General features: G+C 46.7%; 1 protein-coding gene across 1 annotated transcript; it reads left to right on the plus strand.

The window, feature by feature from the left end:
• The first annotated feature begins 543 nt into the window (after positions 1-543).
• Positions 544-26,422, plus strand: HHIPL1 (HHIP like 1). The gene is made up of 10 exons (XM_040331955.1): positions 544-670; positions 3,001-3,365; positions 6,315-6,961; positions 10,267-10,410; positions 15,435-15,763; positions 16,617-16,743; positions 19,531-19,676; positions 21,172-21,253; positions 23,501-23,583; positions 25,486-26,422. The coding sequence occupies exons 1-10, from the start codon at positions 544-546 to the stop codon at positions 26,106-26,108; spliced, it is 2,673 nt and encodes an 890-aa protein (XP_040187889.1). The 3' UTR covers positions 26,109-26,422.

A 26,422-nucleotide genomic window follows, 5' to 3' on the forward strand; every position in this document is an offset into this window, starting at 1 on the left:
AAAAAAAACATTTTTATTTTCAAAATTTTAGGTCATTTTTTTATTTTTTTTGCAGAAAATAAATATTCCAGAGATGATCAAATACCACAAAAAGAAAGCTCTATTTGTGGGTACAAAATGATACAAATGTAGTTTGGGTACAGTGTAGCACGACCGCGCAATTGTCATTCAAAGTGCAACAGCGCTGAAAGCTAAAAATTGGTCTGGGCGGGAGGGTGTATAAGTGCCCGGTATGGAAGTGGTTAAAATTTACAAATGCACCAATTTAGAAATCGGATGAAAGGTTTAGCACTGGGGAACACTTTTTGATAGATAAAAAATGCATTTTATATACAACTATATAGATCAGACCAATATGAGGGACAAATGAGGAGGATGAGGGACATTGTTCGAAATCAGGGACAGTTGGCAGCGATGAGACTGGCATGCCAATAAAGTTCAGGTGCGTGTAAAGGCAGGTGTCCCAATACTTTTGACAATATAATGCGTAAGGACCTTCCTTATTAAGCCAATTAGCAACCACATTCTCTAAGTGAGCCAGCAATGGGCGAATATCAATGGAATGAAACAAAGCCTTTCCAAACTGTATTTTCTGAGCTTTACTCATCACTGGATGCCAATGGAACTTCTGCTGCCAATGAGAAATGGCATGAAACCCGGGCAGCAGCACGTACAGGCACGCCATATCGCAAGCTCCCCGACCGAGACAGACTCTGGCCAAGTGGCGACGCGACATGATAGCGAGCGCATGCACCCCCCTGTAGGGGGGTGCAGTGGGTAGGGTACCCTGTGGGGGGGGTGCAGTAGGTAGGGTACCCTGTGGGGGGGGGGGGTAGCAGTAGGTAGGGTACCCTGTGGGGGGGGGGTGCAGTAGGTAGGGTACACTGTTGGGGGTGCTGTAGGTGGGGTACCCTGTGGGGGGGGGTGCACTGTTGGGGGGTGCAGTAGGTAGGGTACCATGTTGGGGGTGCAGTAGGTTGGGTACACTGTTGGGGGTTGATTGTTGGGGGTGCAGTAGGTGGGGTACACTGTTGGGGGTGCAGTAGGTGGGGTACGCTGTTGGGGGTGCAGTAGGTGGGGTACCCTGTAAGGGGGTGGGGGGTGCAGTGGGTAGGGTACCCTGTGGGGGGGGTGCAGTAGGTAGGGTACCCTGTGGGGGGGTGCAGTAGGTAGGGTACCCTGTGGGGGGGTGCAGTAGGTAGGGTACACTGTTGGGGTGCAGTAGGTGGTGTACCCTGTGGGGGGGGGGGGGGTGCAGTAGGTAGGGTACACTGTTGGGGGTGCAGTAGGTGGTGTACCCTGTGGGGGGGGGTGCAGTAGGTAGGGTACACTGTGGGGGGCATAGTTGCCAACATTTGTCCAGGGACACTTTGCAGCACAGCTATGTTGGGGGTGCAGTAGGTGGGGTACCCTGTGGGGGGGGGGGTGCAGTAGGTAGGGTACACTGTTGGGGGTGCAGTAGGTAGGGTACCCTGTGGGGGGGGGTGCAGTAGGTAGGGTACACTGTTGGGGGTGCAGTAGGTGGGGTACACTGTTGGGGGTGCAGCAGGTGGGGTACCCTGTGGGGGGGGGTTCACTAGGTAGGGTACACTGTTGGGGGTGCAGTAGGTGGGGTACCCTGTGGGGGGGGGGGTGCAGTAGGTAGGGTACACTGTTGGGGGTGCAGTAGGTGGGGTACCCTGTGGGGGGGGTGCAGTAGGTAGGGTACACTGTTGGGGGTGCAGTAGGTAGGGAACACTGTTAGGGGTGGGGTACCCTGTGGGGGGGGGGGTGCACTGTTGGGGGGTGCAGTAGGTAGGTTACACTGTTGGGGGGTGCAGTAGGTGGGGTACCCTGTAGGGGGGGTGCACTGTTGGGGGGTGCAGTAGGTGGGGTACGCTGTTGGGGGTGCAGTAGGTGGGGTACCCTGTAAGGGGGTGGGGGGTGCAGTGGGTAGGGTACCCTGTGGGGGGGGGGGGGTGCAGTAGGTAGGGTACCCTGTGGGGGGGTGCAGTAGGTAGGGTACCCTGTGGGGGGGTGCAGTAGGTAGGGTACACTGTTGGGGTGCAGTAGGTGGTGTACCCTGTGGGGGGGGGTGCAGTAGGTAGGGTACACTGTTGGGGGTGCAGTAGGTGGTGTACCCTGTGGGGGGGGGGTGCAGTAGGTAGGGTACACTGTGGGGGGCATAGTTGCCAACATTTGTCCAGGGACACTTTGCAGCACAGCTATGTTGGGGGTGCAGTAGGTGGGGTACCCTGTGGGGGGGGGGGGTGCAGTAGGTAGGGTACACTGTTGGGGGTGCAGTAGGTAGGGTACCCTGTGTGGGGGGGTGCAGTAGGTAGGGTACACTGTTGGGGGTGCAGTAGGTGGGGTACACTGTTGGGGGTGCAGCAGGTGGGGTACACTGTGGGGGGGGGGGTTCACTAGGTAGGGTACACTGTTGGGGGTGCAGTAGGTGGGGTACCCTGTGGGGGGGGGGTGCAGTAGGTAGGGTACACTGTTGGGGGTGCAGTAGGTGGGGTACCCTGTGGGGGGGGGGGTGCAGTAGGTAGGGTACACTGTTGGGGGTGCAGTAGGTAGGGAACACTGTTAGGGGTGGGGTACCCTGTGGGGGGGGGGTGCAGTAGGTAGGGTACACTGTTGGGGGTGCAGTAGGTAGGGTACCCTGTGTGTGGGGGGGTGCACTGTTGGGGGGTGCAGTAGGTAGGTTACACTGTTGGGGGGTGCAGTAGGTGGGGTACCCTGTAGGGGGGGTGCACTGTTGGGGGGTGCAGTAGGTAGGGTACACTGTTGGGGGTGCAGTAGGTGGGGTACCCTGGGGTGCAGTAGGTGGGGTACCCTGGGGGGGGTGCAGTAGGTAGGTTACACTGTTCTGGGGTGCAGTAGGTGGGGTACCCTGGGGGGGTGCAGTAGGTAGGTTACACTGTTGGGGGTGCAGTAGGTAGGGTACCCTGTGTGGGGGGGTACACTGTTCTGGGGTGCAGTGTCGGGTGTTGAGTACACCGGCGGTGCAGAGATGAGCTCAGCCCAGGGGCCGGTCTTATTACATAAGCGGAGATGTGCGGAGGCCGGGGGTAAAGTCCGGGCGGTGCTCTCAGTCGGGATCGGTCAGGATGAGCTCCCCGGCTCTCTGGCTCCTTCTCCCGGTCTCTCTGCTCCTCCTCTCCCGGCCGCCCCGGCTCCTCTCTCACCCGCAATGTCTGGACTTCAAGCCGCCGTTCCGCCCGCCCCAGGATCTGACCTTCTGTGTTCAGTACCGGGAGTTCGGCTGCTGCGACTCAGCCCGGGACCGGGCGATCCTGGACACATTCTACCGGGTGATGGGCAATGCAGACGCGGCCGGGTACGAGCTGTGTGCGGCACATGTACAGGACATCCTGTGCCAGGTGAGGGGGGCTGTACATTACACTGTGGGGGGGGATGGGTGGGTTGTAAATTACAATGTGTGGGGGGGGGGGGGCTGTACATTACACTGTGCCAGGTGAGGGGGGAGGGGGCTGTACATTACACTGTGCCAGGTGAGGGGGGCTGTACATTACACTGTGCCAGGTGAGGGGGGGGGGTCTATACATTACACTGTGCCAGGTGAGGGGGGAGGGGGCTGTACATTACACTGTGCCAGGTAAGAGGGGGCTGTACATTACACTGTGCCGGTGAGGGGGGGGTCTATAAATTACACCGTGCCAGGTGAGGGGTGCTGTACATTACACTGTGCCAGGTGAGGGGGGCTGTACATTACGCTGTGCCAGGCGAGGGGGGCTGTACATTACGCTGTGCCAGGTGAGGGGGGCTGTAAATTACGCTGTGCCAGGTGAGGGGGTGCTGTACATTACACTGTGTCAGGCGAGGGGGCTGTACATTACGCTGTGCCTGGCGAGGGGGGCTGTACATTACGCTGTGCCAGGCGAGGGGGGCTGTACATTACACTGTGCCAGGTGAGGGGGCTGTACATTACACTGTGCCGGGTGAGGGGGGCTGTACATTATGCTGTGCCAGGTGAGGGGGGCTGTACATTACGCTGTGCCAGGTGAGGTATTGCACCCAGATGGGGGCGATGGGTGAAATGCACATTGATATTTATACCCCGGTGTGTGGTCCGAGCTCGCAGAGTGTAACATTGGGGAAATATTTAAACAAAGCTGCATGTCTTGCTGGATTCTCCTGACTGACAGTTCTGGTGAAATATACAAAGTATGTGATGAGCCAGCAGGAGAGTCGCAGAGTTCTATGGCTGGGGTGAGTTATATGGCTGGGGTGAGTTCTATGGCCGGGGTGAGTTCTATGGCCGGGGGGAGTTATATGGCCGGGGTGAGTGCTATGGCCGGGGTGAGTTCTATGGCCGGGGTGAGTTCTATGGCCGGGGTGAGTTCTATGGCCGGGGGGAGTTATATGGCCGGGGTGAGTGCTATGGCCGGGGTGAGTTCTATGGCTGGGGTGAGTTCTATGGCCGGGGTGAGTGCTATGGCCGGGGTGAGTTCTATGGCTGGGGTGAGTTCTATGGCCGGGGTGAGTTCTATGGCCGGGGGGAGTTATATGCCCGGGGTGAGTTATATGGCCGGGGGGAGTTATATGCCCGGGGTGAGTTATATGGCCGGGGGGGTATATGGCCGGGGGGGGGGGGGTATATGGCCGGGGTGAGTTATATAGAGGGGGTGAATTATATGGCCGGGGTGAGTTCTATGGCCGGGGTGAGTTCTATGGCCGGGGTGAGTTCTATGGCCGGGGTGAGTTCTATGGCCAGAGTGAGTTCTATGGCCGGGGGGGTTATATGGCCGGGGTGAGTTATATGGCCGGGGTGAGTTCTATGGCCGGGGTGAGTTATATGGCGGGGGGGTGAGTTCTATGGCCGGGGTGATCCTCAGGTCACAGGAAGAGATCAGTGATGAATCTTATCACTAAGTGTCAATATTTTGATACAAATTTTCTCTTTCAATACAAAGTCTGTCCCTCCCTCATTGTAGTGCTACACAATGGTTGTGCTGCTCCATCTCACAATGCAAGTCTATGGGTGAGCCGGGGTCATAGACACTTCCACAGCTGATAAAGAGAACCTGTAGTAAAGAAGAAATTCCATGTCCATGCTACCGGCCTGCTTGTTATACGAATCCAAAAGCTTCAATATTTGGAGTCGGTGATTGTGAACAAGTATGCTGGGGGTGTGACTTTTTACTGCCTTCACTGGCTGCATGCTTGTTTCAGATAAGTGACTCAGAAGTCCAAAGACAGGCGGGTCAGCCTGTGCAGGTTTCTTTTAAATTGATGGACACAGGTAGGCTGCATTGTTGGGCACAGGTGAAGCGGCATTGATAGACACAGGTAGGTTGCATTGTTGGGCACAGGTAGGCTGCATTGTTGGGTACAGGTGAAGTGGCATTGATGGACAGAGGTAGGCTGCATTGTTGGGCACAGGTAGGCTGCATTGTTGGGCACAGGTGAAGTGGCATTGATGGACAGAGGTAGGCTGCATTGTTGGGCACAGGTGAAGCGGCATTGATGGACACGGGTAGGTTGCATTGATGGACAGAGGTAGGCTGCATTGTTGGGCACAGGTGAAGCAGCATTTGTGGACACAGGTAGGCTGCATTGTTGGGCACAGGTAAAGTGAAGTTGATGAACACAGGTAGGCTGCATTGTTGGGCACATGTGAAGTGGCATTGATGGACAAAGGTAGGCTGCATTGATGGACCCAGGTAGGCTGCATTGTCGGGCACAGGTAGGTTGCATTGTCGGGCACAGGTATTCTGCATTGATAGACACAGGTAGGCTGCATTGTCGGGCACAGGTAGGTTACATTGTTGGGCACAGGTATTCTGCATTGATAGACACAGGTAGGCTGCATTGTTGGGCACAGGTGAAGTGAAGCTGATGAACACAGGTAGGCTGCATTGTTGGGCACAGGTGAAGTGGCATTGATGGACAATGGTAGGCTGCATTGTTGGGCACAGGTAGGCTACATTGATGGACACAGGTAGGCTGCATTGTCGGGCACAGGTGAAGCAGCATTGATAGACACAGGTAGGTTGCATTGTTGGGCACAACTGAAGCGGCATTGTTTTTTTTTTTGTTTGTTTATTTAAAATTTTTCATTTTTTTTCCGCAAAAAATAAAAAATCTAGTGGTGATCAAATACCACCAAAAAACATCTCTATTTGTGTGAAGAAAATTATGGAAATTTTGTGTGGCATTACCGCGTAATTACCAATTAAATTAGCACAGTGCCGAATAGCAAAGAATGCCCTGGTCGTGGGTCGGGGGGGGGGGGGGTACCTTCTGGAGGTGAAGTGGTTAATATGAATCTTGTTTTTTTACAATTGTGTTTTTCTCTGACTCCTCAGGAGTGTTCCCCCTATGCGGCCCATTTGTATGACGCCGAAGACCCCAGCACCCCCGTACGGACCATCGCGGGGCTTTGCGATGACTATTGCGCTGACGTCTGGAAGAAGTGCCGCTCCCTCTTCAGATACATGACATCTGACAAAGACCTGCTGTCCCTGGAGGGGAACATGGCGAAGTTCTGCCGCCACTTGTCGCTGGATGACGCTGACTACTGCTTCCCCCGCTTGCTGGTGAACACCAAACTCACCAAAGATCTGGGTTTGGTGACGGCCGACTCGGAGGGCTGTCTGCAGCTGTGCCTGGAAGAAGTGGCCAACGGCCTCCAAAATCCCGTGGCCATGGTGCACGCCAACGACGGCACGCATCGCTTCTTCGTGGCAGAACAGGTGGGCCTGGTGTGGACCTATCTCCCCGACCGTTCCAGGCTGGAGACCCCATTTCTAAACATCTCCAAATCCGTCCTCACCTCTCCGTGGGAAGGCGACGAGCGCGGCTTTCTAGGAATCGCCTTCCATCCACAGTATAAGCACAACGGAAAAGTCTTTGTCTACTACTCGGTAGAGGTTGGCTTCGATGAGATCATACGAATCAGTGAATTCAGAATTTCCTCTCATGACATGAACATGATCGACCACAGTTCCGAAAGGTAATTTTCCACATGTTTTTCACGTGGCTGCCCGGCAGCTCTTTAAATTATTAACGAGCGTTGGTGCTCTGGGCAGAACGCCACCTGTCTGCAACCTCCACCTCTGGAACAAAAACATGGACTTTGCTGCCAAATTGGGAGGAAAGCTCTCGGAAGAGACGGCCAGGAAAACAAAAATTTGAGATGAGTAGCTTGAAGCAGACCACTTATTAGACAGCCCCTTCGACCAGATTAAGTGTTTACTGAAAGTAAAAAATTAGCTAGATTCAGAGAGAGTTACGGCGGTGTATCAGTAGATACGCCGTCGTAACTCTGAATCTACGCCGTCGTAAATTTAAGCATATTCTGGAAACCAGATACGCTTAAATTAGGCTAAGATACGAGCGGCGTAAGTCTCCTACGCCGTCGTATCTTAGGGTGCATATTTACGTTGGCCGCTAGGTGGCGCTTCCGTTGTTTTCCGCATCGAATATGCAAATGAGCAAGATACGCCGATTCACAAACGTACGTGCGCCCGTCGCAATTAGTTACGCCGTTTACGTAGGAGATACGCCGGCGTAAAGATAAAGCTGCTCCCTAGGTGGCGCAGCCCATGCAAGATATGGACGTCGGAACAAGCCTATCTTTTTACGTCGTTTGCGTAAGTCGTACACGAATAGGGCTGTGCGTAAGTTACGTTCACGTCGTAGGCAGTGTTCGACGTATCTTAGGCATTCTATCCGACGCATGCGCACTGGGATACGTCCACGGACGGCGCATTCGCCGTTCGTTGATAACGTCAATTACGTGGGGGTCATGCTTAATTTCCCTAAAACACGCCCACCTCTTCCTCATTTGAATTAGGCGCTCTTACGCCGGCACATTTACGCTACGCCGCTGTAACTTAGGACGCAAGTGCTTTGTGAATACAGCACTTGCCTCTCTAACTTGCGGCGGCGTAGCGTAAATACCATACGCTACGCCCGCACAAAGTTACGCTGTCCTACCTGAATCTGGCCAAGAATCAAAATTTTTTTTATTTTAAGTAATTTTTTTCCCAAAAAAGAAATGAGAAATTGAAAAAAATAAAAAAATTCCCCCTTTTTACCCGTGTGTGGCTTACCACCAGATTAAAAATGCTAGCTGAAAGTAAAAAGAAATAACAATTCTAAGAAAATCCCCTTTTGCCCCTGTGCTGCATGCACCTTACCACCCTATGAAAAGGTGCCAGCTGAAAGTGAAAAGAAATCAAAAATATAAATAAAAAAATAAAAAAAAGAACTCCCTTTTACCTTATCATGCACTCTAGCCCCATGAGAGGGAAAGTGTAACAGCCATGTTATTTATCAAACATTTCGTTTTTATTAAGCAGATATATTAGATATATTTTTTTTAATTAGAAATATTTTTGTGTAACACCAGAATAACAAAAATGTTATAGCTGAAATAATAAAAAAATAAATGTGTAACATCAGAATAAAAAATACATTATAGCTGAAATTATAAAGAAATAAAAGATTTTAAGAAAAAATATATAAATCATTCCCTTTTACCCCAGCATGCACCTAACTACCAGAAAAAATAGTACTATTTGAAAGAAATGAAAAATTGGAAAGAAAAATTCCTTTCACCCCAGTGTGCAGCTTGCCACCAGATTAAAAAGGGCTAGCTGTAAATAAAAGGAAATAAAGAAAATTCAAAGAAAAAAATAATAATCCCCTTTCACCTAACTACCATATTAAAAGGTGCTAGCGGAAATTACAAAGAAATAAAAAAATGTTTTCATACAATCCAGCAATGGTTTCAGATTGGGTTTCCTGGTGGAGACAACAGCGTACCAGGCCTATGTAAAGAGTGTTAAACATAGATGCTTGTACTCTCCATTGGAGGCCTGTGTGACAACACAGGAGACAGTTTGGAGTCAGGCAGTGGCGTAGCGTGGGGGGTGCAAGGGGGGCCACGGCCCTGGGCACAAAATTCAGAGGGGCGCTGTCACGAGTGTGGAGAGGAGGGAGTGCCAACAACAGATGGGACATAGTAACATATGCATGGTGTCACCACTCCAGGCTTTACCAGACATTATCAAGCATGTTCTCCTCTTCCCCTACAGCCACCGCTGTCTCACACAGTGGATCATATGACCAGACTGGAGCTAGCTGAAAATAGGGTCAGGGGGGCGCAAATTACTTGCCTCGCCCCAGGTGCTGACAACCCACGCTACGCCACTGGAGTCAGGTACAGAGTGTTGTCACCCCATAACAGGAAGGACCTTAATGTAGGACCACCAGGGATTTTATATAATGAAAGGTGCAGTTTTCTCCATGTTAAAGTGACTTTTACTTTAAAAGTTTATATGAGATTTTAGTGATTGGGTTTACATCTACTTTTATTCTTGACACAAACATTTGAAGCTGTCCTCTACCTTATTATTGGTTCCAGCAGGGCTCGACAAATCCCGGTCGCCAGGTCGCCATGGCGACTAGAAATAGCCTTCTGGCGACTTGGCTTGGCTTTTTTTTTTGTGAAGTCCCTAGCTCTTCCTTGTGTGAGCTGGCACCATCTGGTGGTGGCCATTGGTATTACAAGTTAAGCATTACAAGTTAAACAGCAATTCTAATGTCATTTTTCACTATTTTCACTGCCATCTTCTTCCCTCTAATTAGAACCCCCAAACATTATATATATTTTTTATCCTAACAACCTAGAAAATAAAATGGCAATCGTTGCAATACTTTCTGTCACGCCGTATTTGCGCAGCGGTCTTACAAGCGCACTTTTTTGGGAAAAAATTACACTTTTTTTAATTAAAAAATAAGACAACAGTAAAGTTATCCCCATTTTTTTAATATTATGAAAGCTAATGTTATGCCGAGTAAATTCATACCCAACATGTCACGCTTCAAAATTGCGTCCGCTCGTGGAATGCCGACAAACTTTTACCCTTTAAAATCTTCATAGGCGACGTTTAAAAAAAATCTACAGGTTGCATGTTTTGAGTTACAGAGGAGGTCTAGGGCTAGAATTATTGCTCTCGCTCTACCAATCGCGGCGATACCTCACATGTGTGGTTTGAACACCGTTTACATATGCGGGCGCTGCTCACGTATGTGTTCGCTTCTGCGCGCAAGCTCGTCGGGACGGGGTGCATTTTCTGGCTCCTAACTTTTTTAGCTGGTTCCTAGATTCCAAGCAAATTTGTCAAACCCTGGGTTCCAGACATTTTTTATTATTATTATACAGGATTTATATAGCACCAACAGTTTGCGCAGCACTTTATATAGGTTTTATACTTTGTACTGTACAGTATATAATGTATATTATTTTAGGATAATCCTGGAGGTGGAAGAGCCAGCGTCCAATCACAATGGCGGAGAGCTGTTGTTCGGAGATGACGGCTATCTCTACATATTTATTGGGGACGGAGGGATGGCTGGAGATCCATTTGGGAAGTTCGGGAATGCACAGAACAAGTAAGAACATTCACTGATGCCCTAAGGAGACTTGTACTTCGTATATTAATCTCAGCTATTTCTCCTGGAGGGGTTATTAATTCAGAATTCTTGCTCTGGTTTGAAGATATTACACATGCCTTTTTGCTGTGGACTGCTGAACATATTTTGATATTAGGGTGTGCTCCTCCAGGTGTAAGATGAAACCCACATAAGCACAAGGAGAATGTGCAAACTCCATGCAGATAGTGTCCTGGCCAGGATTTGAACCAGGGACCCCAGTGCTACCTAATCATTGACTATACTACATAGCACAGAAGGTGAAGCTTTTATTGGGACTTTAGTAGGGATAAGTGGAGCAATTTTGCCATAAATGATTTTGCTGCAAAATGTCCACTTTTACTTTCAGCAAGGCTTCTAAGAAGCTCTTGCTCACTGAGCTGCCTTGGTAGAATTTTCATTGGCTGTATTTATTGTATGGAAAGGGATTTCTCTGTATAGACAGAAAAAAAACACTGCGCTAACGTGTAAATAAATTAACAGTGAAAAAAATTAATTTCTGTGAAAAGCTGCCAGTATTAATACTAAAATACCATAGTAAACAAAGAAACAAAAAACAAGATAATACGGCGCTAATATTTAAACCTGTGAAAAATATATATGTGAAATATATCTTAAAAAGTTGAATGCAACATTCATAAAAATAAATGTAAAATAAATGACCAAAAGAATGATCAAAAATTTGATAAAAGAATTGACAATATGGTATTCAATGTGACAAATCCAACCATATAAATAAATGAAGTGACAAAGAAATAGTCCATAAAAAATCAGTGCAAATTAAGTCCAATTAAGGTGAGCATCTGTGATTAATCAGGAAAGGGATCCTCCACCAAAAAGGTCACCCAATGTGTGGGAAATGAAATCTCCTTACCAGAGACAAAGACCGGGCTTTCAACGGTCTAATTCAGCATAAGGATGTTTAAAGTCTTCCTTGAAAAGACTATTCCAGACACTGCTATGAATCACCAGTATTGATAACTCCAAAAGATAGAATCCCATTCAAATCCGCTCCAGTTAAACATTGGTGTTCATAAAAAATAAAGAATGGTAGGAAACCACATAGTGCATTACTGTGTAAACATTGAGCTTTAATAAAAACAGGTGTGCACTTACAGCAAAAACTTTGGAATCTCGCATGTGGGATATGGTATGGAAGGGATGGCGTTTCCTCAAGCCTCCGTTCGCTTCGTGTCTCCGTCCGTCGCGTGTCTCTCCCTCTAACGTGATGACGTCACTGTGGCTATATTTCACATATATATTTTTCACAGGTTTAAATATTAGCGCCGTATTATCTTGTTTTCTGTATTTATTGTAGTTTACAATGATTTCTTTAGGGAATCATTTATTTAGGGCTGTGGAAATTAAAGATTAATTCCTAGATTAATCGTTAATTTTTCAGATCGATCAAAATTTTTTTGATCGGTACTAGTGGCGCAACGGATTGTAAATGATCTGAACGGGTCACCATATGCAGGCCGGCACACCACGTGATCTACGGAGCTCCGCTGCTGCCTCGGCCATAGGAAAAGCTGCGGCTTCGGCCTAGCTCCCGGAGCGATGGCCATCTAGGTCCACCCGGTGGCGGCCTAGGTGAGCCTAGAGCGGCGTGCTGACGTCATCACCCGGCCTCAACTGCTCGTGTTCGGCCGGCTTCTCTGGTAAGACTAAGCAAGCACTTATCTTCATATACAGTGGGGGAGATGTGAACCATATTACAGTGGGGGTGATTGTGGATATTACAGTGGGGGAGATGTCTGTGGACATTACAGTGGGGGGAGATGTCTGTGGATATTACAGTGGGGGGAGATGTCTGTGGATATTACAGTGGGGAGATGTCTGTGGATATTACAGTGGGGAGATGTCTGTGGATATTACAGTGGGGAGATGTCTGTGGATATTACAGTGGGGAGATGTCTGTGGATATTACAGTGGGGGGGAGATGTCTGTGGATATTACAGTGGGGGAGATGTCTGTGGATATTACAGTGGGGGGGAGATGTCTGTGGATATTACAGTGGGGGAGATGTCTGTGGATATTACAGTGGGGGAGATGTCTGTGGATATTACAGTGGGGGAGATGTCTGTGGATATTACAGTGGGGGAGATGTCTGTGGACATTACAGTGGGGGAGATGTCTGTGGACATTACAGTGGGGGAGATGTCTGTGGACATTACAGTGGGGGGAGACGTCTGTGGATATTACAGTGGGGAGATGTCTGTGGATATTACAGTGGGGGAGATGTCTGTGGACATTACAGTGGGGAGATGTCTGTGGATATTACAGTGGGGAGATGTCTGTGGATATTACAGTGGGGGAGATGTCTGTGGACATTACAGTGGGGGAGATGTCTGTGGACATTACAGTGGGGGAGATGTCTGTGGACATTACAGGGGGGGGAGACGTCTGTGGATATTACAGTGGGGGGGGGAGATGTCTGTGGATATTACAGTGGGGGTGATGTCTGTGGATATTACAGTGGGGAGATGTCTGTGGATATTACAGTGGGGGAGATGTCTGTGGATATTACAGTGGGGGGGAGATGTCTGTGGATATTACAGTGGGGGGGGAGATGTCTGTGGATATTACAGTGGGGGGGGAGATGTCTGTGGATATTACAGTGGGGGAGATGTCTGTGGATATTACAGTGGGGAGATGTCTGTGGATATTACAGTGTGGGGGGAGATGTCTGTGGATATTACATAGGGGGAGATGTCTGTGGATATTACAGTGGGGGAGATGTCTGTGGATATTACAGTGGGGGAGATGTCTGTGGATATTACAGTGGGGGAGATGTCTGTGGATATTACAGTGGGGGAGATGTCTGTGGATATTACAGTGGGGGGAGATGTCTGTGGATATTACAGTGGGGGAGATGTCTGTGGATATTACAGTGGGGAGATGTCTGTGGATATTACAGTGGGGGGAGATGTCTGTGGACATTACAGTGGGGGAGATGTCTGTGGATATTACAGTGGGGGAGATGTCTGTGGATATTACAGTGGGGGGAGATGTCTGTGGATATTACAGTGGGGAGATGTCTGTGGATATTGCAGTGGGGAGATGTCTGTGGATATTGCAGTGGGGGAGATGTCTGTGGATATTGCAGTGGGGGAGATGTCTGTGGATATTACAGTGGGGGAGATGTCTGTGGATATTACAGTGGGGGAGATGTCTGTGGATATTACAGTGAGGAGATGTCTGGATATTACAGTGGGGAGATGTCTGTGGATATTACAGTGGGGGGAGATGTCTGTGGATATTACAGTGAGGAGATGTCTGGATATTACAGTGGGGAGATGTCTGTGGATATTACAGTGGGGGGAGATGTCTGTGGATATTACAGTGGGGGAGATGTCTGTGGATATTACAGTGAGGGAGATGTCTGTGGATATTACAGGGGGGACTATATATGGTGGTGATCCGAAAAATGTATGTGCGTTATAATTAATCGATAAAAAAAAAAAAAATCGATTATTCGTACACGAACATTTTAATCAGTAACAGCCCTAAATTTATCACCAGTCAGTCCCCTTCCCCCACAGTTAGAAACACTATGCAGGGCACACATTTAACCCCTTCCTCGCCCCCTAGTGTTAACCCCTTTCCTGCCAGTCATATTTATACAGTAATTAGTGAATATTTTTTTGCACTGATCACTGTATACATGTGAATTGTTCCAAAAAAGTGTCCGATGTGTCTGCCATAATCCATAATGTCGCAGTCCCAATAAAAATCGCAGATCGCCGCCATTACTAGTAAAAAAAAAATAATTAAAAAAAATAATAATAATTCTGTCCCCTATTTTGCAGGCGCTATAACTTTTGCTCAAACCAGTCGCTTATTGCATTTTTTTTTTCCACCAAAAATATGTAGAATAATAAGTATCGGCCTAAACTGAAAAATTGGGCTATTTATTATAACAAAAAGTTAAAAATATTGTGTTTTTTTTTCAAAATTGTAGCTCTTTTTTTGTTTAAAGCGCAAAAAATAAAAACCGCAGAGGAGATCAAATACCACCAAAAGAAAGCTCTATTTGTGGGGAAAAAAGGACGTCAATTTTGTTTGGGAGTCACGTCGCACGACCGCGCAATTGTCAGTTAAAGCGACGCAGTGCCGGAAGCTGAAATTTGGCCTGGGCAGGAAGGGGGTATATGTGCCCAGTAAGCAAGTGGTTAATGAGGGCACAGAAAGCAATAACAACTGATGGGTTCTAATCCCTCTCTTCTCCACTCCATCCAAAACAAAACAAAAAAAAAGTTTTTCCTTTAGTTATACTTAAACTAAATTTTGGGGAACTGAAAGGCGCCGTTCAGGAAAGTTGCGTGGAATGGTGTAGCGCAGAAACAAAAATGTATTTTCAAATTCAATTACTGGTAACATGTTAAAGTGGAGTTCCACCCATAAATATAACATTACATCAGTAGTTTTAAAAAAATGTCATTAGTCCTTTAAGAATTTTTTTTTTTTTTTTTAGATGCCTTCAAAGTGTTGTTGCTAGGCAGAATAGTTAATCTTCCCACTTCCTGCACCTAGGTGCTTAATGCACCGCACAGACTCCTGGGAATGTAGTGGGTGTAACTTTCCAGGAGTCTGTGCACTTCCCAGTCTCGAAGAATCATGTGACTTGGACAGTACAGGTGCTGAAACCTGATCTGAAACCTATTACACTGCTTGTGCAGCACTGAGCATGTGCGAGATCTGCAAGGCTGAAATCCAGGAAGTCATACAGTCTGGCTTCATGATGCCCACACTTAAGATGGCCCCAGTCAATTTCTATTTTATAAAGTGTCTAAATGCTGTAACAACCTAACAAAACGGACCTTAGTTTACAGACTAACTTTACTAGAATACATTAAGCTTGTGTATTACAGGGGTATTTATATTTAAAAAGTGAAATTGTGGCCGGAACTCCGCTTTAAATTTGATTTTTATCATTGGGTTTATATCTCCTTTTTTTTTTTTACATTTGTCACCATTTTCAGGTCGGCGTTGTTGGGCAAAGTTCTACGCATCGATGTCAATCACAACAACCATGGCCCCCTTTACCGCATCCCAACCGACAACCCATTTGTCAACGACCCGTCTGCCAGACCTGAAGTCTACGCTTATGGGGTGAGGAACATGTGGCGCTGCTCTTTTGACCGGGGAGACCGCCAGACAAAGGAGGGGAAAGGACGCCTCTTCTGTGGGGACGTGGGACAGAATAAATTCGAAGAAGTCGACATTGTGGAGAAAGGAAGGAATTATGGCTGGAGGGCCAGGGAAGGATTCAGCTGCTATGATAAAAAGCTTTGTACTAATTCATCACTAGGTAATGACACCTTCTCATGTCATACTGATGTTCAACAGTTAAAACGCTTGTAAACCTCGGACATGAAAGCATATTAGTCTATAGTGTGTGCTTTTCTTAATTAACCACTTCAGCCCCAGAAAGGGTTTACCCCCCCTTCCTGACCAGGCCATTTTTTTGTGATTTGGCACCGTATCGCTTTAACTGACAATTGCGCGGTCGTGCGATGCTGTACCCAAATAAAATTGATGTCCTTTTGCCCACAAATAGAGCTTTCTTTTGGTGGTATTTGATCACCTCTGCGGTTTTTATTTTTTGCGCTATAAACAAAAAAAGACCGACAATTTAAAAAAATAAAACATATTTCTTACTTTCTATAATAAATATCCCAAATAAAAAAAAAATGACTTCATCAGTTTAGGCCAATATATATTCTTCTACATATTTTTAGTAAAAAAAATTGCACTAAGCGTATATTGATTGGTTTGCGCAAAAGTTATAGGGCCAGATTCACAGAAGAGATACGACGGCGTATCTCCTGATACACCGTTGTATCTCTGAGTGTATCTATGCGGCTTATTCATAGAACAGGGGGTTTTGTTTTTCTCAATCCTCCTATTTATACCTGTTGATCCTGTCAATTATTTTTCCACTAACTTTTGAGGGGTGACAATATTGTTCATTATGCAATGAAATTGTTGTTCAGAAACATTGTCATATGGTTGCATATGTGCATGTAGTTTTAGACTTTAAAGCACAAATCCAGAACATGTTAAAAATATATACCGGTATATTTATAACTCCATGACAGTTTGTCCTTTAAAAAATGATAAGTTCTCCCTTGGTTTAAATAAGTCTTTTTTCTTTTCTGCAGATGATGTTCTTCCGATTTTCGCCTACCCCCACAAGCTGGGGAAGTCGGTCACTGGGGGATATGTGTACAGAGGCTGTGAATATCCAAATTTAAACGGTCTTTATATTTTTGGAGATTTTATGAGCGGGTAAGTCAAATGTGTTCAGCTTTTTAAGTACACTTACAAGATGATCGATACCAATCTTGGTGGCTCTGCCCCCCCTCCCACCCCCGCAAGGCCTCACACGCCAGTAGTAGGTGCTGATCCAACTTTGGGCTTCACGAGTGGCAATTCAATGATGAAATGCTGCACACCGCTCACCTTCCTGACAAAACTTTATTCAGACAAGGCAAAGACGCTCCAACCTACTCTTCAACACTGACGCATTTCACTTCCTACTGTCAGTGAGGAGGAGCAGGTTGGATGGAGCGCATTTCCTGCACTGTGCTGCAGTGTGGGTGCGTTACCAGCTGCTGTAATTGTACCTTGGGTGCCATTCTAAATTAATGGATCCCGAAGCAACAATTCCATGGAAGTAGAACTCTAGTAAAAAAAAATGTTTGCTGTGTGCTGGGTCCAGCTTAGTTACCTCTAATTCTTGGTATACTACTTGCAGAGTAGATTGCTAAAAATGTGCATACCACTGGCGGCTTTGATCTTCAGGCTCAGCTGTTTCATACGGTACAGTAGAGCTACACGATTAATCGTTAAGAATCAAAATTGTGATTCTTCCCCCTTGCAATCTTAACAAAGCATTTTCCCGATTCTATGCAGAGTTCTCTGCTCAAGTGGACAGCTTTCAAAAAACAAAACAAAAAATGGGCAGTCTGCCAAGTTTCCATTTCCATTCCATTGTAGCCCTGGCTGTATGTTTAGGGTCGTTGTCCTGCTGGAAGGTGATGGCTCCATCCATCTTCCCATCAACTCTGACCAGCTTCCATGTCCTTGCTGAAGAAAATCATCTCCACAACATGATGCTGCCACCACCATGTTTCACAGTGGGGATGGTGTGTTCAGGGTAATGTGCAGTGTTAGTTTTCTGCCACACATAGGCCCGGATTCACAAAGGAGTTACGACGGCGTATCTCCAGATACGCCGTAGTAACTCTGAGTGTGAGGCGTCGCATCTCCGCGCCTAATTCATAGAATCAGATACGCCTCACAGTTGCCTAGATACGAGCGGCGTAAGTCTCCTATGCCGTCGTATCTTAGGGTGCATATTTACGCTGGCCGCTAGGGGCGCTTCTGTATATTTCCGCATAGAATATGCAAATTAGCTAGATACGCTGATTCACTAACGTACGTGCGCCCAGGGTATCAAGATACGTTGTTTACGTAAGGCGTCGGACCGGCGCAAAGTTACCCCTCATAAAGCACAGGTAAGTCATGTTAGGTATGGACGTCGAAAACATACGAACAGCGTCGTATTTTAGGTCGTTTGCGTAAGTCGTCCGTGAATAGGGCTGGGCGTAGGTTACATTCACGTCGACTAAGCATTGAGCGGGCGTAATTTACTTTGAAAATTCGACGTGATACTGAGAATGCGCGCGCATGCGCCGTTCGTTCGGCCATGCATCTACATGGGGTCACGCTTAATTTAAATACAACACGCCCACCACCCGCCTACTTTGAAATACGCGCGCTTACGCCAGCCTATTTACGATACGCCGCCGTAACGTAGGACGCAAGTGCTTTGTGAATACTGCACTTGCCTCTCTAAGTTGCGGCGGCATAGCGTAAATGAGATACGCTACGCCCGCACAAAGTTACGCCGCCCTACGTGAATCTGGGCCACAGTGTTTTACTTTTAGACCAAAAAGCAAAATTTTGGTCTCATCTGACCAGAGCACCTTCTTCCACATGTTTGCTGTGTCCCCACATGGCTTCTCACAAACTGAAAACTGACTTCTTTTTGCTTTCTTTCAACAATGGCTTTCTTCTTGCCACTCTTCCATAAAGACCAGATTTGTGGAGAGCACAACTAATATTTGTCCTGTGGACAGATTCTCCCCCCTGAGCTGTGGATCTCTGCAGCTCCTCCAGAGTTACCATGCCTCTTGGCTGCTTCTCTGATTAATGCTCTCCTTGCCCGGCCCGGTCAGTTTAGGTGGACGGCCATGTCTTGGTAGGTTTGCAGTTGTGCCATACTCTTTCCATTTTCGGATGATGGATTGAGCAGTGCTCCTTGAGATGTTCAAAGCTTGGGATAATTTTTTATAACCTAACCCTGCTTTAAACTTCTCCACAACTTTATACCTGACCTGTCTGGTGTGTTCCTCGGCCTTCATGATGCTGTTTGTTCACTTATGCCTCGTACACATGATCAGAATTGCAGATGAAAAAAGTCAGACGGAATTTTTTCATCGGATGTTCCGACAGTGTGTATGCCCCATCTGAGTTTTTCCTTCCACTTCACAATTATGTGCCACTTGTGTTGGTCTATCACATACAATTCCAATACATTTCTTGGTTGTAACATGATAAAATGTGGAAAATTTACAGGGGTATGAATACTTTTTCAAGGCACTGTAGGGTATTTAATGAATCTTTAGTGGAACACATACAGTAGGTGTGAAGTGAGCCTTTGTGTGGCACAAGCAATACAGGGTTCAGTCTGCCATTTCAGTTGGCTTTAATGCATTGGCAAACATGGACATCAGTTGGCCTCTTTTTTCAATCTGTGTGAGTGTAATCCTGATATGTTTATTTATTTTGTACAGAACTCTATTAATTGATGTTCTTTTTTCTGTGTGCCTGGAGTTTTGCTTTAATGAACATCTATGAAAACAGAATAATGTTTTCTTCACGTCAACTAATCATTTAATGAGTTCAGCATTGTGTTCCTTACGGAAGGAACAGTCTGTATTGTTCAGACACACGGAGATGATCATAATCCCTAATTAACTGTTTTTTTTTTGTTTGTTTTTTGGACAGACGTCTGATGGCTCTGAAAGAGGAGCAGAATACAGGACAATGGCAGTACAATGAGATCTGCATGGGCATGGGACAGACCTGCATGTTTCCCAGACTCATTAATAATTATTACCAGTACATTATCTCTTTTGGAGAAGATGAAGCAGGTAATTGCAGAAAACTGTAGTGCTTTCTACCAGATATCATAATAAATATAAGTCTTTACTTTGAAGACAGGGTTTAGTCTGTATTGCTGGAAAGCCCTGGTGCCCAACCTGGGGTCCAAGGGATGGCACTTGTTGTGTGGCCCACAGACCCCAACACTGGTATTGCTGGAAAGCCCTGGTGCCCAACCTGGGGTCCAAGGTATGGCACTTGTGTGGCCTACACAGACCCCAACACTGGTATTGCTGGAAAGCCCTGGTCCCCAACCTGGGGTCCAAGGGATGGCACTTGGTTTGTGGCCCACAGACCCCTACACTGGTTTGTAAATGGGCTGTAAGGGCAGTGATCACAAACGGTCCCATGTTTCCAGTTCCTCGCTGTCTCTGGCAGGCTCAGGTCTCCAGAATCCAACCACACCCGTGGCATATCCACAGTCTCTGACCATCTCTTCGAAGATCCATGTGAAACCAAATAATAGTGCCAATGTTCAAAAGCCCCCGTTCACATTAGAGATCCCCCCATCACATCAGGTACCCTTCATTATATTAGAGGTCGCCTCATCACACCAGAGATCCCTCTTCACATCAGAGGTCCCCCTTCACATCAGAGGACCGCCCTTCACATCAGAGGCTCCCCCTTCCCACCTGAGCCCCCATCACATCAGAGGTCCACTTCACATCTGAGTCCCCCCCCCCCCCATTACATCAGAGGTACCCCCATCACATCAGAGGTCTCCACTTCGCATCAAAAGTCCCCCTTTCACATCAGAGGTCCCCCCTTCACAGCAGAGTCCTCTTTCATTATAGAGTTCTCCTCCTCACATCAGAGACCCCCTTTACATCAGAGGTCCTCACATCACATCAGAGGTCCCCTTTCACATCAGAGTTACCTGACCCACCAAATCAAAGGACTCCCCTTCCCATAATATCAGAGGTTTCCACTTCACATTAAAAGCCCCTCTTCACATCATAGGTCCCCCTTCACATCAGAGGCTCCCCCTTCACTTCAGAGACCTCCCATTACATCAGAGACCCCCCTTCACATCAGAGCCCTCCCCCAGTACATCAGAGCCCTCCCATCACATCAGAGGTCTCCTTTTACATCACTGCCCCCCCCCCTCCCCACCACTACATCAAAGGACTTCCCTTCCCATCACATCAGAGGTCCCCCTTCACATCATAGCCCTCCCCTCATCACATAAAAGGTCCTCCTATCATATCAGGGTTCATTTCTTCACATCAGAGGCCCCACCATATCTGAGGTCCCCACCAGCATATCAGAGCCCCAGTCTACAGAGCCCCCCTGGGCAAGCTGGGTCCTGTGCTCGCGGCACTCCAGGGCAACCCTCAGAACGTTACTCAATCGTTACCCTGCTTGAGAAACACTGCTCTAGGGTCTGATAAAATACATGTAGCAGAAATCAGTAAACTCTAAATTATTTGTAGATACTGTAGTTATTACTATCTAACCATGCAATTGTTTTGCTTTTATTCAAAGGGGAGCTGTACTTCATGTCCACTGGTATACCAAGTGCTACTTCTCCCACTGGTGTTTTGTACAAGATCATTGACACCTCAAGGTAAAAATAAAAAAAGTTATATTTCTGTGTATGTAAGACCCCCTGTACCTGTACTAGATTTGAGATAAATGGCAATAGATTCAATTTACAAAGCCAACATGCATAGATAAGGATTCGTATGATAAAGATAAAAAAAAGTGACAGATATTTTCAGCCCAATTCAATGAGATCTCAAAATTACAGTCACGTGTCTTTTATCAAAGTGATTCTAAAGGTGTTCATTTTACAAACACCAAAAAAAAAACTGATGTCCCGTATACACGAGCGGTTTTACCGTCGGAAAAAAGTCAGATGAGAGCTTTTGGCCAGTAATCCCGACCGTGTGTATGCTCTATCGGACTTTTTCCAACAGAAAAACTGCGGGGAAAAAAAAGAGAGCAGGGCCAAAGACACAGAGCCTCATCCGGAGGTGAAAAGGGACTCCAGTGACTTACTGGGTCCCCAGTTCTATTGAGAGGATCCCAGGCTGTGTGCCGTGCGATTGGGGGGTCGGCTTGAGGAGAACCCGGAGGCAGGTTGTCCAACAGGGCTTGAACAAACCAATCGGGGATCTGGTGACTGGAATGCTGACAGGTACGCTTTGCTGTCATCTGGTGACCTACACTAAAACCTACTGGGAGGATTCACTCCATTTATCTATTTAGCTCATTCTAAAGTAATAGGCCTGTGGCAGAGGCCCTAGAGCCAGGTCTGCCAATTTAAAGTGACACTTCGGCTGCCAGGCTCGTGATAGGGGTCTGCCTGGGGGCACTTCACCCACTTTGGCTAGAGTGGCGACGAACAACAAATTTGATACTACTGAGAGCAGGGCTGCTCGATTCATATCCAGGCCTGATACCGCAAAGTTCTTCTTTTCTCTTCATCAACCTTTTCTTCCTATTTGAAATTGATGTTGGCTGTGTTTGGCCTGGAAATGAGGCGGTCGGAAATCGTCGGGGAGCGATCCGGGATGAGGGGGCGGCTATTCATTTCTAGCCACCCCCTCGCGATCGCTCCCCGGAGCTGAAGAACGGGGAGAGCCGTATGTAAACACAGCTTCCCCGTTCTTCACTGTGGCGGCGCATCGATCGAGTGATCCCTTTTATAGGGAGACTCGATCGATGACGTCAGTCCTACAACCACACCCCCCTACAGTTGTAAACACACACTAGGTGAAACATAACTCCTACAGCGCCCCCTGTGGTTAACTTCCAAACTGCAACTGTCATTTTCACAATAAACAATGCAATTTAAATGCATTTTTTGCTGTGAAAATGACAATGGTCCCAAAAATGTGTCAAAATTGTCCGAAGTGTCCGCCATAATGTCGCAGTCACGAAAAAAATCGCTGATCGCCGCCATTAGTAGTAAAAAAATAATAATTAATAAAAATGCAATAAAACTATCCCCTATTTTGTAAACGATATAAATTGTGCGCAAACGCTTATTGCGATTTTTTTACCAAAAATATGTAGAAGAATAGGTATCGGCCTAAACTGAGGAAAAAAAAAGTTTTTTTTTTATATATTTTTGGGGGATATTTATTATAGAAAAAAGTAAAAAATATTGCATTTTTTTCAAAATTGTCGCTCTATTTTTGTTTATAGCACAAAAAATAAAAACCGCAGAGGTGATCAAATACCACCAAAAGAAAGCTCTATTTGTGGGAAGAAAAGGACGCAAATTTTGTTTCGGTACAACATTGCATGACCGCGCAATTACCAGTTAAAGCAGCGCAGTGCCAAATTGTAAAAACACCTCTGGGCATTTAGCTGCATATTGGTCCGGGGCTTAAGTGGTTAACAATGCTGTCGATTGTCTTTCTTTTAGCAATGAACACTTCATCATCCCCTGCCCTATCCAAAACGCATGAACAAATAAAAAAAATGGCTTTAGAATAGTTTTAACAGTTGCAGCACATTATTTGTAAGCTGCAATGTCCAAATGAAGCCAGCCGGTCACAGTGTGCATGTGCTAATGTTCATTCTGATGATGTACAGATCGGATTCTGGCTCTGAAATCTCCAGCAGATGTGTTGGGTCACACTCAACTTCACAAATCTCTTTTTTGCTATTACACTCAGGGAGCCCATTTCTTAGATGGGGCATGGAAATTGCGCATAATTTGTTCATGTTTTGTAATTATGAACAGGCATTACTTAAATCGCTCTCGTATCCAGTCACTCAGAACACTGCTCTTTACAAACGGCATTCCAAATGCTTTCCTTTTTATTATTCCAGACTTTAATGACTGTGTTTGTCTCCACAGGAGGGCCCCGCCTGGTAAATGCCGTTATCATCCCTTACCGGTCAAGACGAAAAGTGACATTTTGCCATTTGTGCCAAAAGAAAGTAAGTTAGGGTGTTCTTAGGAAGTCTGATGCCGCGTACACACGATCGTTTTTCGGCATGAAAAAAAAACGACGTTTTTAAAAACGTCATTTAAAATGATCATGTGTGGGTTCCTTTTATTCAATGTTATGTGAAGCAATTGGTATTCAGCCGAACAGTGGACATTTGCAGGGGGACGGCCTCCTGATCCTGTGACCATAGGCGTATCTAGGTCAGCGCCGCACAGAAAATAGTTCTCGGGATGTGTTTGTTGTCTAGGCAACAAAGATCTCTTGCTCGTTGAATTGTCTTTATGCAAGTAATCTAGATGTACAACGACCCTGCAGTGTGCAGTGAGAGGGAGAGGAACTTCAGGCATTCTGAAACATTACAGATCTTCTAGGTTTTAAGAAAAAGATATTTAAAAAATGAGGATCTATTCACACGGGCATATGCGTATTTTGTTGGCAAATCTGTCATTAAGGCCATTGGGGCGGGTGGTGCGCTGACGGTATAGGGGCGGGTGGTGCGCTGACGGTATAGGGGCGGGTGGTGTGCTGACGGTATAGCACCGCTTTTTTTAGCGGCACTATACCGTCGGAATTGCGGCGGTATTCGGCCGCTAGCGGTGTGGTTTAATACCACAGAGGCGCAAACGGCTGGCCCCGATTCAACTGAACCAGCTCCTTAAATAGTGATTTTTTTTAAAAGCTGGAAAGTTCTGGAAGGTCAGATGACCCTAACTGACCTATCCTGAGCCCCTAAGCTTCCCAATTTTCCCCAGTAACTGAAATGCCTAAACCAATCCTGACCTTTCCCGCCTAAACCAACCTATTGACCTATCACAGCCTCAACTTTTACCCCTAGCAACTCACTGAGCTTTAACCAATCCCCAGGATTCCCGCCTAAAAAACCCAGGGGAACCTTAAAACTGCCCCCTGCCATGAATCCCATGAGGAAAAGGGGGGCCTTGAAACAGCCTAATCCCCCTTTTCCCCCTATTACAGCGGTGGCCCATTGTTTTCCAAAGATGCTGCTGGCAGGACTTTTGGGGCGGTCCCGCCAGCGCATCACCTCAGTGTGAAAGCCCTTGTGCTTTCACATTGAGACTGCAGTGAAGAAGTTTTTCAGGCGATATTTTTAGCGCTAAACCGCCTGAAAAACTCCTCAGTGTGAGAGGGGTCCAAGTTTAAAGCGGAGGTTCACCCTAAAAACAATTTTCTAACATTACATTGCGCTCACTCTCGACATTGACTGTACGCTGATGTTTTTTTTTTTTTGCCGTACATACCGTTGTATCGCTATTTTCCCCGCCGGCTTCCGGGTAGTGGCTCCCGCGGGAGTGGGCGTTCCTATGCACAGGCTAAGTGATTGACGTGATGACAAAAGCTTCCCCCCGGTGTATAAGGCGCGTCACAAGTTGCCGAAAGAAGCCGAACGTCGGTGCGCAGGCGCCGTATAGCGCCGACTCGCAGTTCGGCTTCTTTGGCAACTCGTGACGCACCTTATGCGCCGCGGGGAAGCTTTTGTCATCACGTCAATCACTTAGCCTGTGCATAGGAACGCCCACTCCCGCGGGAGCCACTACCCAGAAGCCGGCGGGGAAAATAGCGATACAACGGTATGTACGAAAAAAATCATCAGCGTACAGTCAATGTCGAGAGTGAGCACAATGTAATGTTAGAAAATTGTTTTTTTAGGTGTTTTTTTTAGGGTGAACCTCCGCATGATGGTGCGAAGATAAAGGCATTTTTGACTTCTGAGACGCAAGTACTTGTAGTGATGGTTCAGTAACAATGCCATTATTTACAAGCTGTCGAACACAAAATACTGATATAGAGCGCAAACCAAATACATAAAGATGAAAATGTAAAACTATCTGCAATCCAATATGTAATTTTTTCACTTTTTATTAATTTGCAGAATTAATCATAAAAACCACCCCAACTAAGAAACCAAAGGTCAAACCCACATCAAGAACAACAGGAAGGGCCAAAGCCACTGCACAGCCACCACCTAACGCCACACCTGATTGGGTGGAACAATTAGTAAAGCTCATGCAAGGTGAAAAAATTCCAACCACCGTCAAACCAACCACAACCAAACCACCTAAACCAAAGAAAGGTGGTAAGAGCAACGAGAAAAGAGGTCAAAGAAAGAAAACAAAAGCAAACGCCGGGGCAGACTCTAGGCCAAGATCTGTGGAAATACATAGCGGGTCAGTGCGCTTGGCTAATGGTAATAAAGCTGACCGTGGGAGGGTCGAGATCTTCGTCAATGGACAGTGGGGTACGGTGTGTGATGACTTGTGGAACAGCAAATCAGCAGCTGTCGTGTGCCGGCAGTTGGGATTCCCTCATGTTGTGAAAGCTGCCAAACAAGCAGAGTTTGGAGAAGGAAAGAACCTTCCCATCCTTCTTGATGATGTGGAGTGCACGGGAAAGGAGAAGACTTTGCTTGACTGTAAGCACAAGGAGATTGGAAAACACAACTGTGGCCACCAAGAAGATGCTGGAGTCATATGTAGCCACATGGAAGAGGCCTAAAACAAAATGTTTTTTATCGGATCATGAGTACCTCAACTGAAAGCACAACTCAGATGTTCCTTAAAGTCCAAAGCCTACACCACAGTCCTTTCCCAACAGAAATATTTTTGTTCTAAAGCTTTTTTTTTAATTTTGGATAGAATAGGGATTAGTTAGAACCTATGTTGAGTCTTAATGCTGTCCATGTCCCTCTAGGGAGCTGTAATCTCTCTATTTGTCTTGGTGTCTATGAAGTTGTTTAGGTGGTAACTAGGGTTGTCCCGATACCATTTTTTTAGGACCGAGTACAAGTACCGATACTTTTTTTCATGTAC

This window comes from Rana temporaria, chromosome 13 (genome assembly GCF_905171775.1).
Source record: "Rana temporaria chromosome 13, aRanTem1.1, whole genome shotgun sequence".
Classification (NCBI taxonomy): domain Eukaryota; kingdom Metazoa; phylum Chordata; class Amphibia; order Anura; family Ranidae; genus Rana; species Rana temporaria.

Bases quoted from the DNA above. Each gene is read 5' to 3' on its own strand.
- HHIPL1 (XM_040331955.1), top strand. From the start codon at position 544: ATGGGCGAATATCAATGGAATGAAACAAAGCCTTTCCAAACTGTATTT. The intron at 3,366-6,314 runs GTGAGGGGGGCT...CTGACTCCTCAG, and splicing joins TACAGGACATCCTGTGCCAG to GAGTGTTCCCCCTATGCGGC. The intron at 6,962-10,266 runs GTAATTTTCCAC...ATATTATTTTAG, and splicing joins ATCGACCACAGTTCCGAAAG to GATAATCCTGGAGGTGGAAG.